Source organism: Mesoplodon bidens (genome assembly GCF_964165515.1).
Source record: "Mesoplodon bidens genome assembly, chromosome: 15".
Lineage (NCBI taxonomy): Eukaryota > Metazoa > Chordata > Mammalia > Artiodactyla > Ziphiidae > Mesoplodon > Mesoplodon bidens.
The window spans coordinates 42,076,695-42,099,176 of NC_138171.1; the positions used below are offsets into that span (position 1 = coordinate 42,076,695).

At 42.6% G+C, this 22,482-nt stretch overlaps 1 protein-coding gene across 1 annotated transcript in view; it reads left to right on the plus strand.

Annotated features, from left to right (window-relative positions):
- Positions 1–22,482, plus strand: part of GALNT17 (polypeptide N-acetylgalactosaminyltransferase 17) — a gene marked incomplete at both ends in the record, with an annotated part of 470,492 nt that overhangs the window by 426,419 nt on the left and 21,591 nt on the right. Inside the window, 3 exons of the mRNA XM_081255248.1 lie at positions 10,968–11,153; positions 13,602–13,739; positions 21,701–21,796. Of these exons, the coding sequence (XP_081111374.1) occupies positions 10,968–11,153; positions 13,602–13,739; positions 21,701–21,796 (420 nt within the window). The remainder of the gene's footprint in view (positions 1–10,967; positions 11,154–13,601; positions 13,740–21,700; positions 21,797–22,482) is intronic.

Consider the following 22,482-nt stretch of genomic DNA (forward strand, 5'->3'; position numbering starts at 1 on the left):
AAACAAACAAAACTTGATGACTATATTTCAATATAATTGGTTTCCAAAGTAATTCTACGCATTTTGTTTTATTTGATGCATTTTTTTAAATTGGGGTATAGTTGTTTTACAATGTTGTCTTAGTTTCTGCTGTACAGCGAAGTGGAGTTCCCTGTGGTATACAGCAAGTTCTCATTCGTCATCTATTTTATACATATTAGTGTATATAAGTCAATCCCAATCTCCTAATTCATCCCACCCACCTTGGTATCCATACGTTTGTTCTCTACATCTGTGTCTCTATTTCTGCCTTGCAAACCAGTTCATCTGTACCATTTTTCTAGATTCCACATACATGCATTAACATACGATATTTGTTTTTGTCTTTCTGACTTACTTCACTCTGTATGACAGTCTCTAGGTCCATCCGTGTCTCCACAAATGACCCAATTTCGTTCCTCTTTATGGCTGAGTAATATTCCATTGTATATATGTGCCACATCTTTATCCATTTGCCCGGCGACGGACATTTAGGTTGCTTCCATGATATTTGATGCATTTTTATTCAGAGAAGGGACGCATAGGCTTCTCCAGGCTGCACAGGTGTCCATGGCACAAATCTTTCAGGATCTTTCCCTAGTTCCAAACAAGTAGATACCCTAAGCTTGTAAAATGTGGATGCTCAGGCCCTTCCCAAGATCCACTAAATCAGCACCTCAGGGACCGGGACCTAGGTGTGTGTGTTTTTCACAAGCTCCCCAGGTGAGGGGGATGCAGTCAGCTCAAATCAGAGGTCTGTTATTTGGAAACCTCTGACTTAGATCATCTCTATCCCAATAACCCAGCCCTCGGAGTTTGGAGGTGGCTCTGCTGAGAGGCTGGAGCATAAAGAGACAAGGTCTTCTCACACTTCTGGAAGTGTGTAAGGTGGGAAAGAGTACGGGGCTTAAACAGACCCCAGTTTACTTTTGGGCCTTAATAAGTGTGTGTCTGGGGCGTGCCCCTTAACGCCCCGGGCCTCAGTTTCCCCCTCTGTAACTTGGGGAAGGGCCTGCCTCACAGGTTTGTTGTGAGAATGAAATAAAATCATGAATAGCAAGTACTTGGCAGAGTGGCTGAGTAGGTCTTAGGTACCATTGTTGTTAAAGATAGTGATGTTCTTCCCTGGTGGCGCAGTGGTGGAGAGTCCGCCTGCCGATGCAGGGGACGCGGGTTCATGCCCCGGTCCGGGAAGATCCCACATGCCACGGAGCAGCTGGGCCCGTGAGCCATGGCTGCTGAGCCTGCGCGTCCGGAGCCTGTGCTCCGCAACGGGAGAGGCCAGAACAGTGAAAGGCCCGCGTACTGAAAAAAAAAAAAAAAAAAAGAAAGATAGTGATGTTCTTGCTTGTGAGCTAGGAGCTATTCTGTGGCTGGTATGGGAAGCAATGGTTATAGAAAGGCAGTAAGACCTGGCTTCCAAATCTCGGCAGGGTGTTTGTCCTAGAGGTTACAGTGCAGCTGTGTTCAGCTGTGTTAGAGGATCTGCTCCCAGTGTTTCCAACATGAGCTATCCCAGAAGGGCTGACCTGTCACCAGCAGTACCGGGCTGTCTGCTGATGCCTTTTCCATGATCCTGAGAGGGCAGCCTCCCTCCTGACTACCCCACTTCTTCACGTGGAATGTAACATCTCATTTTGTGGAAGAAGCTCCTTCCTGTCTGCGGGCCAGAAACTACTTTCCCTCCATATGGGAAGCACTTTAACCAAATCTCCTCTGTTTCTGAGAGGGGACTTGAAATGTTTTCCCAAAGTGGGCCTCTAAGCTAATAACAAAAGGTGCTACAATTTCATAGGCAACTAACTACTTCAAGATGAATCTTTTGAAGGAAAGTTTTCCTTTACAGAACCTCTTCTGGATTCTCTACACCCTTCTATTGGCCCTTTTCTCTCCGGGTTCCTCCAGGGCAGTGCCCTGTGATGAAATCCAGGGAAAATGTAGGAAGGATATTGTATTAGTTTGCTAGGGCTGCCATACCAAAGCACCACAAGCCTGGGTGGCTTAAACAACAAAAATTCATTTTCTCACACTTCTGGAGGCTAGAAGTTCGAGACCAAGGTGTCAGCAGAGTTGATTTCTTCTGACACCTCTCTCCTTGGCTTGTAGATGGCCAGATTCTGTCAGTGGCCTCATATGCTCTTCTCTCTGTGTGTGCATGTCTGTGTCCTAATCTCCTCTTCTTATAGAGACACTAGTCCTATTGGATTAGGGCCCCACCCTAATGACCTCAGTTACCTTAAATTCTCTCTTTAAAGGCTCTATCTCCAAATACAGTCACATTCTGAGGTCCTGGGAGCTAGGGCTTCAACATATAAATTTGCCAGGGGGTCGGAAGGTGGAGGTGGGCGAATGCAATTCAGCCCATAACAGTCATGATTTCTTCCTGTCCCCTGAGCACTCCTGCTAGGACCCAGGGGTGGCAAGAAAAGGCAGGAGCAAACAGCATCTGTTAAGGATGTCAGACACGATGAACTTCAATCACAGGCTGGATTGTGTTTCAGATTCTCCAGGACAAAGGCCTTGAGGCGGCCTTTGAAGTAACCCCAAGCTGCTGGTTCTTTAAGGTTTCAAAATCAATGCATTCAATGGCATTCTAAGAACTATCACCCAACCCCACAGACCCCAGGACTTTCACAAAAGGGAAAAAAGGGTACATTCAAGATAATACAATGTCATTCCTGTGTTTTCTCTGAGCCAGAGAGCGGGTAGACTTATTTCGGTCAGGCTGGCTTTTTTTGGACCGCGCTTTCTGTGAATGGGTAGTGAGCTCAGGCATTCGGCCTCACAGCCTCTGTAGGAGCCAGGCCCCTGGCTACTTAGAGCAGCAGAAGTCAGCAGGTAGGAGATGACATTTTAGAATTGTTCAGATAGACCCCAGGCCTGGAAGATATGCCGGACACAGTGTTGAGAGCAAGAACAAGGCAGTGCCAGGGAGAACTGTTTAAACATTTTAAAGACTATTTCCCTTTATCATCTCTGCTGCTGGCTACCATTCCAGCCATTTCCCAAACACGAAACTGACCCCATGCAGGGCAGAGGACAGAATAGGATGAGGGCACATCACTGCCATCGTCAGTATTCAGATGCAATAGTCAGCCTCCACAGACGCGGAGGAATGGATTGTTTTCTGGGAGAGAAATGGAAATAAAATTATTGGGTTGGAAGGAAGCTCTGGGAGGCCACTCGCTTCAGGTCATCGAATCCATTCAAAGCCTGGGATTCCTGTAGATATTTTAAAATCCTACACACTTTCAAGTCAAAACAGGAGATGGGGCATCTTTGGGGCTGGTTATTCTGGCCACTGGAACAAGCAAACCTCCAAACCTCAGGGGCTTCACTGAGATTTTAGTAAAAACCAATTGTGGATGTTCACGGTTGGCAGGTAGCCTTCCTTGTGGTCTTTTGGGGACCTCGGCTCCCTCCACATGTGGCTCCTCCACCTTTAATAGGTGACTTCCAAGGTCCCTGTGCAGTGGGAGAGAGAGGATGGAGAAAGCATACTGGCTTTTCAACCACATCAGCCCTGGGGGACACGCCTCCCCTAGGCTCCCATACACAGTCCCCTTCTGCAGATTTCTGGGAGAGGTAATTGTCAAGGTCTTTTAGTTAACCCTGACCAAGTCAGTTTCAGTGAGGGAACTCGGGCACTAGAGAAAGCGATCACAACCTTCGAGGGCCTTTTGAACTGTGGTGGCGGGATACTCTTTGAAGCATGCGGCCATTCCAGTCTCCTTCCAGATCACTGTACACAATCTCAAAGCTCTGGCCCTTTGGGATTAAAGACAGAATTGAATCTAAATTAAAGAAGATGTGGTATATATCTACAATAGAATACTACTTGGCCATAAAAAAAAGAATAAAATCATGCCATTTGCAGCAACATGGATGGACCTAGAGATGATCATACTAAGTGAAATCAAAAAGAGAAAGACAAATACCATATGATGTCACTTATATGTGGAATCTGAAATATGATACAAATGAACTTATTTACAAAACAGAAACAGACTCACAGACCTAGAAAATAAACTTATGTTTAGCAAATGGGAAAGGGGGTGGGGGAGGGATAAATTAGGAGTATGGGATTAGCAGATACAAACTACTCTATATAAAATAGATAAACAAAGACATACTCTATAGCACAGGGAACTATATTCAATATCCTGTAAAAAACCATAATGGAAATAATACGAAAAAGAATATATACATACATATACACATATATATATACATTTTGCTGTACACCAGAAACTAACACAACATTGTAAATCAACTATACTTCAACAAAAAATAAAAAATAAAAAAACTGAATCTAATTCACTTTCCTCTGTGGTTGAGCATAGTTCATCCACAATGGCACCCTACCAGCTCTTCTTTAATCCTAGGCAAAATGCAGACTGAATGATAGTAGAGCATGGTTGCATATGTGGGGAAATGAATGCAGTGTTATCACCACCACCCCCCCATTCTGGCAGCTTCCACCCCAAGGTTCTAGAGCGGTCCTCAACACTTTCCTGGAATTCCAGTTTTAAACTCTGAAGAAAGAACAGAGGCTATGAGTAGGATTCATGTCTCAGTTATCTTTACATCCCTGGCAACATTTAGCTCTGAGCTCTGGTCTTAGTGAACATGTATGCAGCATTGAATTGAATGACTAAGCAAAGTCAAAGGCATCAGGCTGGGTGTTGGGGATGCAAAGATGGGTAAAATGCTTGACATCTACTTAGTCGGAGCTGCTTTTTCAAGAAGGGATAGTCCAAAGGAAGGAGTCTGTAAACAGGGCAGAGATGGCAAGACAGAAACAGCAGCCAGAGAAAGCCAACGTGGGGCAGTCTAAGGATAGGGAAAGAGAGGTAGGCAAGGGAGGGGGAAAGACAGGGCCAAGCTGACCCAAAAGCACCTGATTAAGGCTGCATTGAGCTATTTTTCTAACATAGAAGCCCAGCCCTCTCTGACCATATCATACTAGCAGGCTGGATAGTAAGGCTGGCGAAAATTTTAAATCGGTGAGCATAAACCTGATATTATTTGTTCCCACCCCCTCCCCTTATTATTATTTTACGTGCATAAGCAACAGCAACTAACATCAAAAGAAAAGGAAAAAAAACCCTCCTAACACCCTGTTCATGCTCCATCAATCAAGCTGCTCTCAGTATGCGTTACTTTTCTCCTCTGAATCACGTGGCCTTTGCCAAGCTTCGCTTTAATTCCTTATCTTGCATTAAGAGAAATGATTTGTGGGGAAGCAGAATCCCGTGGGAGGCGGAGAATGAGAAAGGCTGGCTGCGCCTCAAAGAAATCTATGTGGTCAACGTTTGTGTACATCTTTATGAAGATGTCCTTGCGGCACCTGTGTACATATAGCAGTTTTAAGAAATGAGGGGGTTGAGGAAGATGGCGGAAGAGTAAGACGCAGAGATCACCTTCCTCCCCACAGATACATCAGAAATACATCTACACGTGGAACAGCTCCTATAGAACACCCACCGAACGCTGGCAGAAGACCTCAGACCTCCCAAAAGCCGTGTGGATGAAAGGCTCTTGGTGTTCCAGCCAGGCATCAGGGCTGTGCCTCTGAGGTGGGAGAGCCAAGTTCAGGACACTGGTCCACAAGAGACCTCCCAGCTCCTCGTAATATGATACGGCGAAAATCTCCCAGAGATCTCCATCTCAACGCCAAGACCCAGCTCCACTCAACGACCAGCAAGCTACAGTGCTGGACACCCTATGCCAAACAACTAGCAAGACAGGAACACAACCCCACCCATTAGCAGAGAGGCTGCCTAAAATCATAATAAGGCCTCAGACACCCCAAAACACACCACCAGACGTGGACCTGCCCACCAGAAAGACAAGAGCCAGCCTCATCCACCAAAACACAGGCACTAGTTCCCTCCACCAGGAAACCTACACAACCTACTGAACCAACTTTAGGCACTGGGGACAGACACCAAAAACAACGGGAACTACGAACCTGCAGCCTTCAAAAAGGAGACCCCAAACACAGTAAGACAAGACAAAATGAGAAGATAGAAAGACACACAGCAGATGAAGGAGCAAGATAAAAACCCACCAGACCAAACAAATGAAGAGGAAATAGGCAGCCTACCTGAAAAAGAATTCAGAATAATGATAGTAAAGATGATCCAAAATCTTGGAAATAGAATAGAGAAAATGCAAGAGAAATGACTTGCATCGACTGGCAGTAGAATCCAGGTATTTAGGGGTTCTCGCCGCTGTGGTATTTAAATTGAGATATGTTTTAAGGTCCATATTAGTAAATCCTATTACTGAGAAACAGTAATAAATAAAGGAGAGGTTTGAACTTGAATTTTTGGAAAAGGACTTGAGGAGGAAAGCCATCATGTGCCCATCCAGTGTAGTGGAGAGACTGCGCATGTAGACTGGGAAACGCCAGCTTACTGTCCCCAGGATGGCAGAGGGGAGCGCTGAGGGGCTGGGGTGAGTCCTCGCCTCTGGGAAGTGGGTTACCAGGGAGTCCTGAAACGGATTGGGAGGACAAAAGTAACAAATAAAATATTCTCTTAGCCAGCAATCTGTGTTGTCTTGAACAGATTTTGCCAGCCGACAAAAGGCTAAAATTTGCCTGCCCTGAGATTACCGAATGGGGTTATTTACATAATTTCTGCACTAAGCACTCCTTCAGTGTTGCTTTTAACATTGTAAATGGGTTTAAATGGTTTCCAAAGTGACTTCACATCTGATACCAGGAAGAATTCCTGTCTCTGGGGAGGCAACATTGAGAGACCAGCTCCAGAGCATTAGGGCTTCCCTCCCTAAGAGAGGAGATAGGAGGGGTCCCATGGACAGGGCTTCCAGGTTCTCTGGGGTCAGATACTAGCTCAGGCCTTGAAAGGAGCGCATGCAAGTAAGGACCCTGGAGGTGAAGGTCGGGGGCTCCTCTTCTGTGCAGGGATGGATTATAGGGGCTGCAGGGGCCTATGTGGCCCCAGAACACTTTGTGATCCAGAATACCAGGATGTGGTCACAGGAACCACATTGGTTTACTTACCTCTTTGTCCTTTGACTCCCCTCCCCCACTTTTTTTTAGGGGTAAACTTTTTTCTCTCCTGTATTCCAAATCTACATGACAAAATCTAGAGAAACGTATGTTTTCTTCTCTCCTGAGAGATGTCAGTGAAATCTCCTGTTACTTCGGGTATCTGTCCCTTTGAGTTGGGAAGAAAACTTGCTAAAAACAGACTGGAGGCCTTCACAGAGAAGCCTGATGCTTCCTGGCTGGCTGACCTGTCAACTGTCTGGAATTCTCCCATTGGAGTCCTAAGATTCCTCATTCTCACGTGGAGAAAAGCCAAACATAACTTATGAAAAGCAGCATCCTGAAAGACATCAGAGTAGGATACTGCATCGTTTCCAGGTAGCCTGGGGGGTGCAGGGCTGCCTTGCTAGTTTTGGCTGAGACACCGGGATGGAGAGCCTGGGGCACCTGGGGGGAGAGGGAGAAAGTGACTTGTTTAATGTCATACAGCTGGTCTTTGGAGGAGGTTGAACAAGAATATTGGCCTCTGCTGTGGTTCATTCCTCTGCACCTCACAGCCCTCTCCACGCCAGCTCTATACAGAGCCCGGGGGACAGACTGCCCATAAGGAATGATTTGAAAGGTCTTGCACACTGGCATCCAAAAAGATGATGAAGGGCTTCCCTGGTGGCACAGTGGTTGAGAGTCCGCCTACCGATGCAGGGGATACGGGTTCGTGCCCCGGTCCGGGAAGATCCCATGTGCCACGGAGCGGCTGGACCCGTGAGCCATGGCCACTGGGCCTGTGCGTCCAGAGCCTGTGCTCCACAATGGGAGAGTCCACAACAGTGAGAGGCCCGCAAAAAAAACAAAAAAAATACGAAAAGAAAAAAAAAGATGATGAAGACTGAGGCAAGAGAAATAGAAATGACACTGGAAGGCAACTTCATTTTCACCCTAAGGCCTCAGCTCAATGATAAAAAGACAAACAACCTATTTAAAAATTGGGCAGGGGATCTGAATAGACATTTCTCCAAAGACAGACAAATGGCCAATAAGCACATGAAAAGATACTCAACATCATTAGCCATCAGGGAAATGCAAATCAAAACCATAATGCGATACTACTTCACACCCACTAGGATGGATATAATCAAAAAGATGGACAATAACAAGCGTTAGCGGGGATGGGGAGAATTTAGAACCCTCATTACACTGCTGGTGGGAATGTAAAATGGTGCAGCCACTTTGGAGAAGTCTAGCAATTCATCAAAAGGTTAAACATAGAGTTACCCTATGACCCAGCAATTCCACTCCTAGGGCATGTACCCAAAGGAAATGATAATGTATATCCATATAAAAACTTGTATATGAATGTTCATAGCAGGGTTATTTGTGATAGCCAAAATGGAAACAACCCAAGTGTCCATCAACTGATAAATGTATAAACAAAAGGTAGGACATCCATACACTGGAATCGTATTCTACTATAAAAAGGAATGCAATAATGATATTTGTTACAACATGGGTAAAACTTGAAAACATGATGCTAAGTGAAAGAAGTCAACCATCTGAGATCCTCACCAAGCTCTGCTTTTCTTTTTCCAGTCCTCCGGAGCCTCCCCAAACTGGAATCCATCCCTTGAATCTTCTTTTCCCCATCTCTCTGTGTATTTATTTATTTATCTATTTTTGTCACAGCTTTGTTGAGATAGTCACATACTACTATAGCTCGCCCATTTAATGTGTACAACTCAATGGTTTTTAGTATATTCAGGAGTTGTGCAGTGTTCGCCACTATCAATATGAGAACATTTTCATCACCCTAAAAAGAAACCCATACCCTCTAGCAGTCACTCTATTCCTCTGACCCCACCCTCAGCCTTAGGCAACCATCAACTTACTTTCTGTCTCTATGGATTTTCTTTTACTGGACATTTCATATAAATGGAATCAAATAATATACAGTCCTTTGTGACCGGCCTCTTTCACTTACGTAAGTTGTCAGGGTTCATTCAGGCTGTAGCATGTGTCTGTATTTTGTTTTTATTGCTAAATAATATCGTATGGGTATACCATATTTTGTTTAGCAGTTGATGAACCTTTGCCTAATCCTAGATCATGAACTTTACTCTTCCGTTTTCTTCTAAGTGTTCTATAGTTTGGGCTCTTACATTTAGGTTTTTGATCTGTTTTGAGTTAATTTTTGTATATGTTGTGAGGTAGTGGTCCAAATTCATTGTTTAGCATGTTGCCCCAGAAGTGGAAGTCCTCCAAATTTGTTCTCTTCAAGGTTATTTTGGGTCTCTTGCATTTCCATATGAAATTTAGGATCAGTTTGTTAATTTCTGCAAAGAAGACTTTGGGGTTTTGATAAGAATTGTGTTGAATATTTAAATCAATTTGGGAAGTATTGCTAATATAACAATATTAAATCTTCTAATCTGTGAACATCTGTCTTCCTCTTCATTCTCAGAATCCTGAAACTGTCTAGGGCCGCATACCCATGGAACTCTGTGGGTTTGTATGTTGCCTACTCCTAGAAATTCAGCCACCTTCTTTTACCCTGTAAGGTCTCTTGCCTCTATTCCCCCATAGGCCTTTTGCCATATTTTGCTTCCCTGACTTGGCTTCCTTCCACTGCCAACAGCTGAGTCTGCCCCAGTTCATGGGGGCATCTAGTTGTCAGGTCACAAATCAAACTAGTCTGGATCACCTACTGTCTACCAGTCTCTTAGCTCACATTCTCCTCCTTGAAGAAACAGGCAAGGTGAAGATTCTTGGTTATGAGGAGAATTTTCCATCTGTATTATTTCCTTGTGGTGCAGCCAGAGTTGGGAAATAGAAACAGAAGATCACACACACACACACACACACACACACACACACACACACACACAAATTTGCCACTGAATTCATTCAGTAAGGGCCCAGGGGAGGTGTGCAAACACTCGAGAGGGTCCCAGTATCCTCGAGGAGGGAGTTTGGGAAACTAAAGGTAGAAAGGCTTGAAGTGACCTAGGTTGGAATGAGCATACATGGTCTGTGCTGACCTGAGTTAGCTCACCGGCACACTGTCATTTACAGAGTGTATACAGGACTGTCTCATGGGTCCCTGAAACCTCTCTGTGTCTTCTTCCTCTTCTCCTCACCAGTACCAGGAATTCATTTTCACAAATCAGTCCTTCTTGACAATCAGAAATGCTTTGATTGTCCTGCTTGGGACTGAGAGAAGTTGCATGGTCCTGTTTTCCTCTGGGAACAGGGCCTTTTGAGCCTGGAAGCCTGCCGTGCTCCTGCAAGAGGATGGCAAGTTGTCACTTCCTTGGGCTTTTGCATCCCTTAAAGGCAATTAACATTTCAGCCTTCCACTTAAATATTCTAGCAACAAGTGCCACCTGCACATGATGGCATTGGGGTGGATGCTTCCAGAAGGCCAGGCATCTGTGCTCTTAGGACTCCAAAACAGAGCATATTAATAAATGGAGAATTAAACCATTGTACACTTTGTGCTGATATGAATAAAGATATTCTGTATTTTTAGTTTGAATTTGCCATTATAGCTCCGTAGGGCCCAGCTTCAGCCAGATGGGAAATAAAACCTTCACAGGTGACAATTGTGCACTACTGAGAACTTAAGAAAACCCATGCATCACCAGGAGCACATCACATGTATTGGCGTTTCTTAGGAAGAGCTGCATTTTAATATCCTGAGCTGCTGTATCTATAAAAAACTACCCGAAACCATCTTTTCTACCAGTTTTAGTCAGGTGAGGTTAGGCTCTGCTGCAGTAACAAACCAACCCTGAAAGCTCAGTGGCTTTATATATGAAAACACATTTCTCACTCAGGCTGTCTCCTGAACCATTGCTTTTGGGCCTGGGGGAGGGAGCAGTGGCCTCTGGGAATTTCTCTGTCAGGCTGATGAAGTCCTTGCCCCCCTCCCCAGGTGTGGCTGTGCGGGGGCAGCATGGAGGTCCTGCCTTGCTCACGGGTGGCCCACATCGAGCGGAAGAAGAAGCCATACAACAGTAACATCGGCTTCTACACCAAGAGGAATGCTCTCCGGGTTGCCGAGGTCTGGATGGATGATTACAAGTCTCACGTGTACATAGCGTGGAATCTGCCACTGGAGGTAGGACCAAATAGCCCTTCCCCATCACCCTAGAACACTGACATTATGTTTGATGGGTCACTGATCCCTTTACTAAGCCAATGGTTCCTCCCCAGAAAGATGCTCACCCTTGCAAAATTATAAGTGCACTTTGAGGTGGCTTACAGACCCCCAGGTTTTAGAACCCCTGCTTTACCTGGGGATCGGCACCATGGAAATCTCTAAATCCATTTACAGAGATTAGAGGGGTCTCACTGTGTTAATTCTGGTCTCATATTAATCTTGACACCCTGCTTCTGAATGTACACTGTGTCCAGAAGATCCTTGCCCAAAGTTTTTGGCACCAGACCCTGCCGTCTGCTCTCACAGTGTGCCTTCCCGTGGAGCTCCAGCTGCCCTGTGACCTATGTCCCTACTGTATGCTGGATCCTTGTTTACATGGCTCTTCGGTTCTCTTCCATATTCTACCCAGAATATAATCTAGGAAAATCCCCATGTTACTACAGCCCCACAGGAGTATAGCATGGCGGTTGTGCTCTGGCTTGGATGGGATCCCAGCCTTGCCATTTACGGTTATGACATCTTGAACAAATCTACTTATCATCTCTGTATCTTAGCTTCCTCAGCTATAAAATGGGGATAATAGCAGGTCCTCCTTCCTAGGTTGATTGTGAGAACTAAATCAGAAGTACTTAATCTAAGTACTAAGTACTAAAGTACTAGAACTAAGTACACGTGATGTACTTAAAGCAGTGCCTGGCACAGGATATGGAATGTTGGCAAGCATTTCTGTCCTCCATAGCACAGCGGGGTGACCTATACCCTCAGTCACAGTTGGGTTTATCCGTTCAGCCAGATCACCTGTAGGTGTCCGAGCTGTGGAATTGTTCCCACTGAGAAATGGCAGCCCCTGCGTTTCAGGAGGCTGGAGCCCAGGACAGCAGAAATGCAGTTGAATATGTGCAGGTTTGTGGATAAAGAGGATAAAAGTGAAGAATTTTTATATCGTTGTTGTTACAATTATTGAAATCATGTTCTAAAGCACTGAAAACCCCCTTATGGCCGTGCAGCACTTTATAGCTGTTAAACTAGAAATGATTTTCCACATTATTATATAAAAATAGGCAACCTTTGTTGAGCTCCTTACACTCTCCCAGGTACTCGCTAAGTTTCTTATTTGCAATATTTCATTTAGCCCTCATAACAACCTCATGACAGAGGAACTGCCTGCCCTGGTGTTCTCATCTGTAAAACAGAGATTGTTAACCCTGGTCTCATAGGGCTCCTGGAAGGATAAAAATGAGGCTTAAAACAGAGCATAACAAATATTAAGTGCTCAATAAATTCTAGCTTGATATGAACCCACTGAGATGTCCATTTTACAGGTGAGTAAACTGCAGCTCTGGCAAGTTAAATTGACTTGCTTAAGGTCCTACACCCAGCACATGGCAGGGCAAGGTTGTGAACTGGCATCTTCACTCAACTCTGCCCGCAGTCCTGTGACATCAGTGGAACAGACATTGTCATTTTTCTTGTTTGCAGATGAGAGTTGTGATCTAGGATGGAGGTGTGACTTGGGGTCAGAAGCAGTGAGGGCTGCCAACCCTATTCCAGTGCTTCTCCATCATTACAAACCACCTCGGTCCCTAATGCCAGTGTTCCCTACCAGGCTTTTCATAAATGACCATCCTCATTAATCACGCTAAGTATATTAAAACAAAGAGTTAAATATCACTGCCCAGGTTTGCCTTTGGATATTAATGTTTGACATTTAAAGGGACTTTTCTTTAAAAAAGAAATCACTGTTTAGCCGCTAAAGAAGAAATCTTAATGAAATCATTTAAACACTTCTCCTGCTCCAAGACGATGCTTGGCTGTCCTCCGTGGAGGAGAGTGTATCCTGTCTGCACTGGGTCACAGCCATCCTGTGACTGACTCTGGAATCGTATTTCAGCTACTTTATTTTCCCCTGTCAGCACACAGCAGCACATTACAGGTTCATTTCTGTAAAAGCAGAGTGAATTATTCATTAGAACGTCATTACAAGCTTTGCAGTGAAAAATTATTTTCACATCTGCATATAATGAACTTCTCAAAGAGCCAGCAAAGGGGGGAAATTACACGTGTATGGAAAAGAAAGATGGGAGGAAGTTATAGACATTTATTTTCTCGTCTTAATCAAATAATTCCTCTAATAATTGGGTCCTGAGAGTCACTGAAGAAATGGCAGAGATGGAGATGGGGCCTAGGTTGTCAATATCAGTGTCACGGGATCCCTTTCATGATGGTAAGGTAGGCTGACTTTGGGGGTTGCGTGCTGTGCTCGGGGGACAGTATTGTCTAGCTCGGGGCTAGATGATCAAGTAGGGGCTTCAGATTTCTCTCTGACGGTTTCCCCGAAGGTGACGCTGCCTGTCCGCCACTCTGGCCAGCGCCTCCTGGTCACTAATGCCCTTTGCTTACTTTCAGAATCCAGGAATTGACATAGGCGATGTCTCAGAAAGAAAAGCCTTAAGGAAAAGTTTAAAGTGCAAGAATTTCCAGTGGTATCTGGACCACGTCTACCCAGAAATGAGAAGATACAATAACACCATTGCCTACGGGGAGGTAATTAAGACCACGCATGCTCTCGGCTTGGATGGCTGTGCGGTGGGCTGTGGATTGCTTTGCTGGGGGAAAAGAGGGAACAGAGTCATTGGCTCATTCATTCATTCATTCATTCAATGATTAGTTTTTGGAGGTGCAGGCTTTGACAACAAGGCTCTCACCGGCTGGTGGGGGGATACATGTAATCAATGGGGGCGTGGGCCATCGTTTTGCCTACGGTGTGGAGTGGACCTTGAGTTCTGTTTAGGACATTCTGAGGTCCCCTGGGACCTGTACCTGAGACATTGAGCAGGAAGTTGGGTGTAAAGAGAGGCGGAGGCTGGACCTGTCTGTCCACTGCCCAGTGCCGTGGGCCAGAGTCACTTACTGCCAAAGAAAGGGTACGGACGCTCTTCTCAGATTTTCTATGATGTCACCTTTCTGAATATTAAAACAGATTGACTTTTCTCTTAGTACAAATGCCATAAACCTGCATTTTAGAAAAGTTTGAACATAGCAATAATAGCAATGAACACTTACAATGTGCCGGTACTGTTCTAAGTGCTTTTCACATATGTGTTCAGTCACCCTCACTTTACTAGGCAGTAGTGTTATTTCCATTTTATTGATAGGAACGCTGAGAGTTAGAGACATGAAATACACTATCTAAGGTCTCACAGCTTGTAAGTCATGAAGCCAGGATTAGACGTAAGCATTCTAATTCCAAAGATAATGTGTACATTTGGATGTATGGTCTGCTTTATTGTGTGTGTGTATTTCTTTTTACTAAAAATATATTTTTTATATACATACATATACTTTTTATATACACCTCTCTATGGATATAGATATGGGTATAGATGTATATAGATATTTGAAACTAAAACCAGGCTGTCCACAATGCCTAATAATTTGAAATGTTACTAAAAATAGAGAATATTTTCCTGTGTTGTTAAGCCTTTTTCTGCAACATTATTAATGGCTGTATAAGATGGTACCTTGTGTGTATGCTGTGTTTTGCTTGAAAACATAGACATTTCTGTTGTTTCCTTTTTAAAAAAAAATATTATAATCAGCACTTCTGAGAACATGCATGTGTATAAGCACTTGGGCATCTTCCCTGTTACATCCCTGTGTGTTTGGATGAGGAATCGGTGGCACAGATTCTGGTCAGAGCTCAGGGAGCCCGGTGCTCTGGACCCACCAGAGATACCCCACTACTTCTGGCATTTGGATTTCTTGCCAGGGCTCCTTGGAACTCCCCGTGACAATCAAGCTGAAGCTAGGAAGACTCTCATGGACTTAGAGTGTTTCCTTTTTCTACAACTGTGAATTTTTCTATTTTATGCGAGAAGCCTTTTGTAGGGGGTAAATCAGCCCCAGGTTAAATCATCAAGGTGCAGGCGAAGTGTCCCTTTGGGGCTGGAGTCTGGATGGGGAGCTTGCTTCTTGCAGGGGCAGTGAGTGTAGTGGTTAAGGACTCATGAAGATTCTGGAGCCAGCCTGCTGGATTCAAGTCCGAGTGGCTCCTTTCAGCTTCTGTCCCCTCATCTGTAAAATGGGGAAGTGAAAGTATCTACTGCGTGGGGTTGTTGGGAAGATGAAACAAGCCGCCATATATAGAGTTCTTAGACCAGTACCTGGTACGTCCTACTACTTATTAATAGGTCCACATGTTTCTCTTTGTTTTTGTTTTTCAAAGATCAAATATAAAGGAGGCATCGAAAAACAGTGGGCAGTAAATGGATTATTCATAAGACAATTGGGTAAATTGCCCAGCTCTTTGGAAAAGAGAACAACTTAGATTTTTACAGCATATCATATCCCCAAGTATATTTCAGAAGGACTATAGCATTAAATGAAAGAAAACAAGCCATAATTGAACCATCCAGAAATAGATATGAATCTGAACTCTGGGGACGGGCTCTCTAAGAATGAAAGCTATGGAAGAAAATGCAAAGAAAATGATATTTGATATGAGCTCATAAATATTAAAATAATCTATGTATCAACTGAATGGAGAAATAATATTCCAAGCTGGATATCTGTATGTCATAAATACTATAGATGAATGGATAATACCATTAATGTATAATGAATTCTGTGAACTGATTTAAATAAAAATTTTGATTTAAATAAGAAAATAAAACATCCCCAAAGAAAAATAGACAAAGTACAAGAGAACATACAAGTGGATGAAATTTTTATATTTATTTCATAATCAAAGAAATTAAAATTTAAAATACACTGAGGTAGCTTTTCTCCTTCTACCAAATGAACAAAGGTTCAATTTTGGAATATATGTTGGTACTTTGCCAGCGAGATCTTAGTAACATGAAAAAGCACAGGTCCTCTGGTGAGAGTGCAAATTGAAACAAGCTTTTTGAAAAGCAGTTTGAACCACCTGTATTAAAAGGCTTAATGATAGTCACACTCTTATCCCAAGCAAATAATCTGAAATGAGGACAAAGATTTGCGAGTAAAATTGTTCATCTCAGGGATTTATTTTTTCCTTGATCAAAAATTTGAATTTAACTTGAAGGTTAGTTAAATATACTATATTAATGGTTTGCAGTAGTTTGTAGCCATTTCAAAAGGTGTATACAAAGTTTAATGATGTGAGAAAAATATTGATAATATAAGACTTAAGTGGAAAAAGTCAGGATTATAAAATTAGATTAGCTACCATTTTAGATTGGAAGTAAGCAAGAGAATAGTATTGGGAGGTGAAACTTCTACATAGTGGGGCAGACTTATGTGGATATTTTATCATGTTTTCCCAAGTGTTACTAATGTTTATGTGATAATTTTATAAATGAAGAAAAATACCTTTGCAAAGAGAAATAATAAACATGAGAAAATGCCAGAAGTCCAGGGCACAGTTCCACAGGCTGTGGACTGCACAACTCCAGGGCCTGCCGTTCACATGAAGCACAGTGTAAATGACAGCTGTGGAGCTGAAGGGTGGAGTGGCCTTGGAGATAACATAGAGATCATAATCTGATTTTTGGAGGGGGGAAGCCTTTTGTTTTTGCAAATTTTCCTATCTTTTTAAAGTAATAAATTCAATACATACATTACATAGAAAACAAAAAGATAAAACTTACATCAAATCCCAATTCCCAGGACTTCCCCCATGGCGCAGTGGTTAAGAATCCGCCTTCCAATGCAGGGGACACGGGTTCGAGCCCTGGTGTGGGAAGATCCCACATGCCACGGAGCAACTAAACCTGTGCGGCACAACTATTGACCCTGCGCTCTAGAGCCCACGAACCACAATTGCTGAGCCCGTGTGCCACAACTACTGAAGCCTGCGCACCTAGAGCCCATGCTCTGCAACAAGAGAAACCACCGCAATGAGAAGTCTGTGCACAGCAATGAAGACCCAAAGCAGCCAAAAATAAATAAATTAATCAATTATTATTTTTTAAATCTCAATTCCCAGCTATGATCAATGTTAACATGTTAGGGCATTGGTTTCTCTTACTCCTTCTCTGCTTTCTGAGCTCACCATATACTGAAATATATTTCAGGTGGACTATAGTATTAAATGGAAGAAACCAAACTGAATCAAATTCAGTTTGGTAACAAAATCTAGCATTATTTAGACAACTCTGTTTTTAACACCCCTGTGGGTTCTTTTCATCACACCCAGACCCCAGAGCCGTGGGAAAAAGAGGAAGGCAGAGTGAATATCATATTATATGAGTACTTTCTAGCCTTTGTTTTTCATATACAATTCTGTTTGAGAGTTTTTCCCCAGGCCAGTGAGTATTTCTGGTTTTAATGCTCCTTGCTCTTTCTTCATTTTTTAGCTTGCTTGTCTGGGGGCTTTTAAAAAGCTTTCTCATCATGTGCACTGTATATGCCCTGTTCTTATAATTACATCTTGGTAACCTCTAATTTTTTTTTAATTAATCTCTGAGCCTGCAAAATGAAGGGTCAAGTGGTATGTAATACAAGAACTTTTACCGACCTCTTCATCATTTGATGTTAATTTTCAGTCTTTTGTTAATATTATGTGGAATGTTAAAACTCAAACATTATTATACTTTATTTGCACTTTATACCTTCTTGAAGAATAACTTTTTAGTCAAATGCAGTTCGGTGACAGACTTTACCATTATTCAGACAATTGTTTTTTTTGTTTTTTTTTGTTTTGCGGTACGCGACCTCTCCCGTTGCGGAGCACAGGCTCCGGACGTGCAGGCTCAGCGGCCATGGCTCATGGGCCCAGCCGCTCCGCGGCATGTGGGATCCTCCCAGACCGGGGCACGAACTCGTGTCCCCTGCATCGGCAGGCGGACTCTCAACCACTGCGCCACCAGGGAAGCCCCAGACAATTGTATTTTAATGCTCACTGCTACTAGTTCTTTTTGCCACACCAGACCCCAGCACAGAGGCAAAGGGAGACAGACACCTCTGAGCAGATGTCAGCCCCTGGTGTTTCTGCCTCACCCTACAAGCAGTGTTGGGGCCCATACCCACTTAGATCATAAGTCATTCTTCCTTGAGTTGTAAATTTTTATTCCGCTCTATTAGCTTGAATGTCTTAAATTAATTTTTAAAGAAAGATATGCAGGGAGGGATAAAGTAGGAGTTGGGGATTTGCAGATACTAACTACTACATATAGAGTAAACAACAAGGTCCTACTGTATAACACAGAGAACTATATTCAATATCTTGTAATAAACTCTAAAGGGAAAGAATATGAAAAAGAATATATATATAAGAATATATATATAAAAGATACACACACACACACACACACATGTAACTGAATCACTTTGCTGTACACCAGAAACTAACACAACATTGTAAATTAACTATACTTCAATAAAAAGGCAAAATTTTTTAAAGATATGCAAATACTTTATGTCCTGGCTCTTACGTGTATAAGATATTGCCTTTCCAATGTAAAAGCACTTCAGTGTGTACAGAAACATTAGCCACCAACTCTTCTGTTCAAAATTCTGTGCTCGGCTCTTACTGAAAAGCCTTTGCTCCCTAGTTCACTTTTGCTCATCTTTTTTTTTTCTTTTAACATTATTTATATGAAATACGACACACATACAATATGCATAAACCAAACATGTGCAACATAATAATATAAAGCAAAAATCCATGTAGCCGTCCCCTGGGTGAAAAACAGAACATTGCCAGCATCTCTTGCACTTAATCCTCTTTAACATTTAGCTCAGGAGTCATCTCCCCTTAGTCTCTGAAGCCCTCAGATGGGGCGAAGGCAGGCTCCTTGCCGCCCTGGCATAATTCAGTCATTGTACTAGCTCTTCCTGTGTCTGTCTCTCTCTCCAGACCATGCTTCAGAGCAGGGACTCTTTTTTTTTTATCTTTGTGCTCGTTACACTTAGCACTGTACCAGACCCTCAATAAATATTTATTAAATTACTGAATGAGAGATGTGCTTGCATAAACATGAGAAACAAAATTTTAAAGCCTGGCTTTCTGAAATCATTATATGGAACACATATGCCACAAAAATATTATTATCCTTAATATGTAAAGAGCTCTTACAAATCTATAACGAAACCACTTGAGATCCCAATGGGAAAATACATAGGTAATTCTCAAAAAGGGAATAATTGCTAGACATGAAGCATTCCAATTTACTATTCAGTATAAATTTATAAAAACAGGATATCTTTTGTCTGCTCTCAAACAGTAATATTTTTTATTAATTTTTATCACCTCTAATTTTTATTTTACACTTAGTTTAAATGCTTTGTTAGACTTCAGTAGACATTTTTACCATATTGCTCTTATGTATACATAAAAAGAAAAATAAAAGCAGAATACATTGGTAAAGGTATTTCTAAAATTTCATCACTTTCAAAAATCTAACTCTTCTGAATTATTTTTGACTCAGAAGTTGTCTGGGCTTTTCCATGTAATTAATCTTTGCACCATTGGAAACACTGGCAACAAGCATTTCCTTAAAGCATCCATAAAAGAGCTAAAGTCATAGTGCTGGTCTCCTAAGCTAGCTTTGCAATTCTTTAAAGATAGCTCTCTTTGGACCAACTTTGGGAATGTTGTTTAATAGGTCTGATTCATCACTTCTGTCTACATCCCTCTTTATGGACTTTTGGAACCTTGGGTTTAAAAAGAATGCTACAGGGAAGGAAGGAAGGAGGGGAGAAAGAAAGGAAGGAAGGGAGAGAGAGAGAGAGAGAGAGAGAGAGAGAGAGAGAAAGAAAGAAAAAGAGAAAGAAAAGAAAGAAGGAAAGAAAAGAGAAAGAGAGAAAGAAAGAAAGAAAAAGAGAATCTCTCCTAGGTATTTCAAACATGGGATTTAATATAAGGAATTGGTTTCCAAGAGAAAAGGGGTGATAGATATCAGAAGCTGCTTTTCCTCTGGCTTGAAACCTGTAGCTTACAAAAAAAAAAAAAAAAAAAAAAGAATGCTCCCCCGTTGATTTTTTTACCCAAGCTGATGTTCTTTTTCTTTCTCCCTGTCCAGCTTTGAGATATAATTGACATATAACATTGTATAAGTTTAAGCTGTACAACTTGTTGATTTGATACACTTATATATTGCAAAATGATTACCACCATAGCATTAGCTAACATGCCACATAATTACCATTTCTTTTTTGTGGTTAGAACATTTAAGATCTGCTCACTTAGCAACTGTCAAGTATGTTGCTATCAATATTATCAGTTATAATTACCATGCTGTACATAGATGCCCAGAACTTACTCATCTTATAACTAGAAGTTTGTACACTTTGATCAACACAGTACTTCTAAATGGTGAAACTCAGGACTGGTTAAGTACTTACATACCTTCTGGATAGGAATATCAATTAGTCCAAAGCTTCCAGAAAGCAGTTGGGCAGCATGTTTTAAGAACATTAAGGTCTCCATACCCTTTGATACCGTAGTCTCAGTTCTAGGAGCCTATTCTTAAGGAAATCTGAAACGTGAACAAAGCTTTATGCTTTGTTGCTCATTACAGCCAAAACTGAACAAAATTAAATTGTCCAAAATTGGGGAAAAAATTGTGTAAGAGGATTGTGAACCATTGTTACTTTCCTCTGTATTTTCCAAAACATCTCAATGAGATAGTGTTACTTCTTAAATCTTTTTTTAAAAGTTATTAAAAGTCTGCTCAGTTGTCTGAACCCAGACACAACTTGGGTGTGCAAAAGCAGATTGCCCCGTGCCTCTCTTCTTGATTTATCCCTGGTTAGTTTGGTTTCCGTGGAGAATATAATCTGGAGAGGGCTCAGATGTATGGGGTAGACCAACAATGTTGCCATTTTCCCACTGGTTGAGATTTCAGGTGGTGGGTGGGATGGACACCAATATAGCATCACAGTGGGCCTGGAGATCCAAATTAGGTAAGTTCTTACATGCTTCCAAAGAGACATGCCTAGATTCAGTGATGTTGTCTTGGGAACATTTGTTTTTTCCTCCGCAAATTCATTCCAAATACTTAGAACGGTACCTGGTCCAGTGTATGCATTCAGTAAATATTTTTTGAATATATGAATGAATGTTGCTTGAGCTTTTCCTGATGACAAGGTTTTTTTTTTTCTCTTTTGATTACTGTTTTTCATGCCTCTATGCCAGTAATGACCTGAAAAGCTGACCCATGGTTCCCAGGGTTGTGGAAACCAGTGCTGGTACCGCGGTCCACTTGGATAACCAATGTGTAGTCAATGTTCCTATGTCCAAAGGTTCTCTGAGATCTTCCTTTGTGCTGGGGATGGGGGAGCTATGTACATGTGTGTGGGTCACAGGCAGAGGGCCAGTACCCACACCACCCACTGGAGGACTTTGTTGCTAAAGTGATCACCTCACAGACTGAAGCTTCGGTCCTTACTTGGGGGCGGGGGTGTGGGTCTCATGGCCTTTGCATCAAGAAGTCAGAACCAAGCCACAGTGGACCAGTGGATGGGGAGCAGTAGCTCCACCAGATGAGCTCTGATGGGTCATGTTTTGCCTCTTCCTGCAGCTTCGCAACAGCAAGGCAAAAGACGTCTGCTTGGACCAGGGGCCGCTGGAGAACCACACAGCAATACTGTACCCGTGCCATGGCTGGGGACCCCAGGTAGGAGCCCATCTCTGACCAGGAAGGGAGTAAGTTCACCGAACCTACAGGGGATTTGAAGGACTTCTGGGAACTTCTGTCCTCTACTTTGGTAATTGTTACCTGTTCTGAGCAGCCGAGAGGCTGTCTGGTGGTTTCTCTATAGAGACTAGGGAAAAGATTCACAAGTGGTGGCATCAACACAAATATGAAGAGGATCAATGGGCACATTTCCTACTGAAAGGAGACTGCATACAATTTGTGTCATTTGCTAATAGGCAAATGGATGCCACGTGTACATACGTTTAATTATAACCAAATATGCCTGTTTACAACTTCAAAGAAAGAGTTAGCAGCTTCTCTCATGAGAACCTGATTGATACCTCTGTTCTGAAAGACCATCACCAGTTTGGTGGTAAGCATGGCCTGGTCTGTAAGTGCTGGTACAAGTGCCGAGCACTGATTGAGAAGGAGAAATGTGCTTGCAGTAATATTTTAAAGAACACACGTGTCTTCTGGTCTCCCAGGAGATAGCAAAGATAACCAAAAAGGGCAAAACAATCAACCAACAGAGTAAAAATAGAGCCTTGTAAATGAATTTCCTTTGACAGCTTTGTGCTAGCCCACAGTGGGGTGTGTGTGTGTGTGTGTGTGTGTGTATGTGTATGAGTGTGTGCACCAAGAGCTTAGCAGAAATCCTCTAGAAC